The sequence below is a fragment of the Amaranthus tricolor genome, chromosome 1 (genome assembly GCF_026212465.1).
Source record: "Amaranthus tricolor cultivar Red isolate AtriRed21 chromosome 1, ASM2621246v1, whole genome shotgun sequence".
Classification (NCBI taxonomy): Eukaryota; Viridiplantae; Streptophyta; class Magnoliopsida; order Caryophyllales; family Amaranthaceae; genus Amaranthus; species Amaranthus tricolor.
In genome coordinates, this window is record NC_080047.1 from 33014496 (window position 1) to 33020179 (window position 5684).

A 5684-nucleotide genomic window follows, 5' to 3' on the forward strand; every position below is an offset into this window, starting at 1 on the left:
ATTAATTGTGCGCGTCAAAATATCAGTTCGTCAGTTTTCAAAATCAGTCTCTGAATAATTTCAACTTCGTTGCTTCAGTTTCCATAATCATCATTTGAAATATTTGAACTCATCTCTTCCGCAGAACTCAAAGCTCCATCATCTTGCTTCTTCTTTGGTTTCTCATTCAATTGTTTCTTTGGTATCTCATCTTCTCAAAGGTTTACTTAAAGGTTAGATTTTTCCAAACATTCATTTTAAAGATTATCGTTAATAACAAACCGTGTACTCTTAATTACAAAACGTGTGAAGCTTATACTATTCAAATTCAAATGTAATAACAAATTTAACATGAAACATAACGCACATAATATATCGTGCAGTTAGCTTCACTTGCTGCATGCAATATTTGAAGGGGATGAAGGTGTTGGACTACTCCATACTGAATGAGATGGACGGACTATAAGATATTTGAAGGGAATGAGATGGAAGGACTGTAAGATACCGTTTGAATTTCAAACTTTTATTTATAAATCAATTTCGTAACATTGTCATGTACTCATATTAATTACTCACACAGGGAGATTTTGTGTACTTACCAAAAACTAATTTTCATGGATCGGAGGGATGCACAAAGCATGTTTAACCAAACTGAAATTGCAACTACTATTCTTGATTGCTGGGCTATGTATTTGAATGCACTTGATAAAAATCAAGTAGCTGCAAACCCTTCCAAGCGGGTCCGTGTTTATTTGTTTGGCACATCCCATTGTGTAAGTCGAATAATTATTTTGTTATTGATGATTATAAAATTAGATGTCGGCATATCCAATAATTTTTTTGTTTGTTTAGTTTTACTTTTGGCTCTCTAACTTCATACACCATAGCAATCCAAAAACCACACAGGATGACAAGAAAATACAAGTTATAGGTGGTTGGACAAAATGGGTGAAATCTTACTCCCCGGTAGACTTCAAGAAATGCAACATGGTATGTATGTAGTCTATAAATTTATGTTTGTATATACAACATATTGTATTTGGGTGTATAGTATAATACAATTGGAACTATAGAAATCAGAGATTAGACTTGGATTTATCTTATTTCAAATCTGAAAATATGACACTGAATATTTTGTTAAATAGTATATTAGTTTTGGATGTATAATGGACTAGTTTTGGATTTACACCAGTCTAGAAATAGATTTTTAAGTATATTAGAAGTGAAGTTTGTAAAATAGCATATTAGGTTTGAGGATACGGCAAGATATATTTAAATTTATGACAATCTTTAATTTGGAACCTAACATATTATATTTGATAATATGGTATTGACTATAAATTTCGATTCACAGTTTTTCATACCATATCTGAGGGAAGTCCAGTACATGCTTGTTGTAGTGGATTTGATTAACAAGACTATTTGCTACTTTGACAATGTTGAGCGTCCAGATTCGAAACATGTTGAATTTGTTGCTAGTGGAGTGGTAAGATTACATTTGTTTTTGATTGTATACATTGTATGGGGATATTAGTTGATAATATACATTTTATTTTAATACAAAATAGTGTCCATACTTAATAAATTGACAAGGGCAATAAATTGACAAGGCAATAAATTAAAAAAGCTTCTAGAATTTTGTGGGGAATGGAGATGATTTGTATGTTTTTGTATTGCTGATTTCTTTCCTGACAACTTGGGGACGGGGTTGAAAATTGGAATTCCCTTATCATGTTCCGCTAAGAGGTTTTCCAAAACACACCTTACTTAGAGTGTTCAAAATAAATTTGATTACTTAATATTTATCCGATTTTATAATTGAATTTATCTTGATCCGATTTTAAAATGAATTTAAAATAATACAAAATTTAATATGGACACGAGACTTAATTTTGAACCGATTTGAAACATGTAATTCGAAATTGACCCAATAATCAAATTGAACACCTCTGATCCCTCTTAATTTGTTTATTTTTATGTTAGTGTATTTTTATTTTCGTGTATAACCTCAGAAACTTTTCCTATTCCCAATCGAATTTTATATTCACATTAATTTTTAAAATGGACTCAAATCGAATTTAGTTATAAAGTTGGATAATTATTAAGTTATTGTGTTTGTTTTGAATACATACATCTAGAAGCAGATAATAATACAAGTCTTGAGACAATTTGGTCCACACAACAGAGCTAGTATGTTTTGCTCCATATGCAAGACGGTAATACTAGTATTTAAGGAACTGGATTGATTCATCTATGCCATACAATTTATAGCAAAAATCCAAAAACAAAAAATGGGGACAATCAGCAAAGAAAGTGGGTTAAACGGTTTCCGACCCGAAAATAATCGGGTAGAACAACTGAAAGCATTTGATGATACAAAAAAAGGGGTAAAAGGATTAGTAGATTCCGGGGCAAAAACAATTCCATGTATATTCATTCGACCATCTGACGAACTCTCAGAAGACTTAAAATTTCCTAATGTACAACGCCAAGTACCCATCATTGATTTTGAAGGCATTGATCGGAAGGATCGATACGAAGAGATTGTTAAACAGATTCTAGAAGCATCCCAAAAATGGGGGTTTTTTCAAGTGGTTAATCATGGGATTCCTTCCCATGTTTTGGATAAGATGTTAGATGGGCTACGAATGTTTCATGAGCTGGATGGTGAGATTAAGAAACAGTTTTATACCCGTGAACTTATAACAACTGGTAAAACGTTTGTGTATAACAGTAATTATGATCTTTATACATCACGTGCTGCTAATTGGAGAGATAGTTTGTCTATTAATGCCTTTTATTCTAGTGGTCATATTGATCCTCAAGAAATACCAGAAATATTCAGGTAATTAATTAATTACTTTATAATTCTACATAAATTTCTTTGTCATTTACGTATATGTGGTTTATTATTATTATTATTAAATTTGATAATTCTAATTAGTCCACTTAGATATAGATCAGCGTAACATGATCCAATCTCATTAATTAAAAAACGTACGTTATTGTTTAGCAAACAACGTCCGCATATAAAAAAATTACCATATTAATCCTATACGTACTTTATATGTATTTTTGCTAGATTGTTTATTGAATATAATCCTTCAATTATTCTATATAAATTTCTATGTTATTCAATTATATTTATTTTGATTATATTAAGATTAAGCTAGCTATTTTCAAATTGGAGTAGGGATGTATGTTGGGAGTACATCAATCAAGTACGTAAACTAGGCGACATTCTATTGGAGCTCATATCTGTGGCTCTTGGACTTGAACCAGATTATCTCAATGAAAAGCTGGAATGTAGCAATGGATGGAGCTTAGTAAACCATTATTACCCAGCTTGCCCTGCTCCAGAACTCACAATAGGAACTAGTAAACACACAGATCCCTCATTCATTACTATACTTCTTCAAGACCAAATTGGTGGCCTTCAAGTCTTTAATGACAATCAGTGGGTAGATGTTCAACCTATTCCTGGAGCTTTTGTTGTAAACATTGGGGATAATCTACAGGTTAATTTCTCTTTTTTAATTACTTCCTCTGTTACTTATACTTCCTTATTCACCCAATATGTCCCATTTGACATTACGAATTTTTAGGTTGTCAAATGGGATTACATATGAAAGAAAAAAAGTATAGAGATGTTTGACAAATTAGCTTATTGAGCAATTTCAGCTTATTTTAATATAAATAGGGGGTTGGGTAGTCAAACCAGCAAATACTAGTGTTTGGTGAATTAGCTGATTAAAACAGCTTATTGATACGAGTAAGCTATTTTTGAATAAGCTGCTTATAGCAGCGGGTTTAATATTAGCTGGTCAAAACATTTAATAAAATTAGCTGGTTAAATCAGTTAATAAAATCAACTGGTCAAATCAACCACTATAATAAACTATCAGCTACCAACTATCAGCCATTTGCCAAACACCCTTATAGTATTTTTAAATTTAATAGGAGTAAGATGCGATTAGTAGGTGTAAAAATGTGAAAAAGTAAGTTTAATAAGGATAAATGGGTAAAGTTAACATACTCAAAATACAATTGAGACATTTTGGATGCTTGACTAAATAAGGAAATGAGACACGTAGGGTGAATAGAAGGGAGTATTATTTTTGGTGCATGTGTAACTTAAAATTGTACTCAATCTTTTTCGCTTTGCTTGTCCAATTTGGTTTTTCAATATTATTCATCAATCACTCTTATTATGTGATTTGTTTTTAATCTATAAATTACAATAATCATGTGAGATCTTATCTAATTTGTCTTATTGTAAATTTTATTAATATCAACTTTTTATAATTTTTACTCACGCACAGATATTTAAGATTAAAAACGTACATTGACAAATGTGCCAAAATCAAATGACACAAGTAAAGAGAATAAGAGGAACTATAAACTTAAATTATATTTGTGATTTGCAGATATTGTCAAATGATAAGCTAAAGAGTGTATACCATAGAGTAAAATCTAACTTGGTTGGACCTCGTGTTTCGGTGGCATTTTTTCTTAAAGGATTACTATCATCTCCCAAATTATATGGACCAATACAAGAGTTGTTGTCTGAAGAAAATCCAAGTGTGTATAGAGAGTTCAGTCTACGTGAATTTCAGACAAAGTTCTTCACTAGTCCCCTTGGTGAGCGGATACTTGAGAGTTTCAAGATACAACAATATCGAGATGAATCCAACAAAAGTTAATCTTTGAGTTTTTCATCTTTTTTCTGCTGATGATGATCTTTCGTCTTAAGAAAATAAAATAAATTATGTGTAGATCAGAAATAATTTAATTTCTTGTTAAAACTTCTTAGTTTAATCTAAGTTAAAATCCTTAAGCTTAAACTCTTGGTGTGTATCTATGGTGGCTTTTCATATATGATAAAAATATTTAAATTTGTATATGTGAACTTATTATAATATGTTGGTTTATAATATGATATCATATAAGTATTGTGTTGTTAAAACTTCTTACTTACCAAATTTCACATTCAAAAAGGCTAAAAAAAATCATGTTAAAGAATAAAAATTTGTCATAATAAAAGAATCACTTTTCACTAATAAATATGCTACAACAATTTTAGTTTTACCAAATATAATGAAAAGAATTTAGGATATTAGAGGAGAACAATATATGAATACTAGGTATTTACTTATATGTAGCCAAATTATCTAAAAAACTATATTACGTAATTTACTTACATTCAACATTGTAATTATTTTGATAACTTTTAAGTGCAGTTATATACTTTTGTTTTCAAATTTCTACACTCCTTTTGTTTCTTTTGTTTTGGTATATTTCTTTTTGTAGCATCTATACAATACTATTTAGGAAAAATTACCTAAAATAATCCAATCTTTTCATGATTTTTCTATAATAATTCCACCTATTGATTGATTAACCATGAATAATCCCAACTTTGGGCGGTATTCACCTAGAGTAAATCTGGTAACCGCATGGCTTGCTATAGAAAATTTTTGTTTTTTTAAAAAAGATAAATTAAAATAAAATGTCGAAAAAAATGTTAAAAAAATTCTAATTTTTTTATTATTCAAAACTTTTTTATGTAAATTTTGAAAATTTTCTCTAATTTTACATTATTTTTTAGTTTACTTTTTTAGCGAATTACCTACTATAGCAAGTTATCGAGTTATCAAGGGACTTATTTTTTCACTTTTAGATGCATTTTCTTCTTTATTCTTAAA

The 5684-nt window shown here is 29.8% G+C and overlaps 1 protein-coding gene across 2 annotated transcripts; it reads left to right on the forward strand.

Moving 5' to 3' along the window:
- The first annotated feature begins 2111 nt into the window (after window positions 1–2111).
- Window positions 2112–4945, forward strand: LOC130814256 (1-aminocyclopropane-1-carboxylate oxidase homolog 1-like). Of its 2 annotated transcripts, none has more exons than XM_057680349.1 (3): window positions 2112–2824; window positions 3173–3497; window positions 4407–4945. In XM_057680349.1, exons 1-3 carry the CDS (start codon window positions 2271–2273, stop codon window positions 4680–4682), a joined length of 1155 nt encoding a protein of 384 aa, XP_057536332.1. In that variant the 5' UTR covers window positions 2112–2270; the 3' UTR covers window positions 4683–4945. The 2 variants fall into 2 exon arrangements, with proteins under 2 accessions (XP_057536332.1, XP_057536340.1); XM_057680357.1 differs by having other exon boundaries at window positions 4498–4945.
- The last annotated feature ends 739 nt before the right edge of the window (window positions 4946–5684 follow it).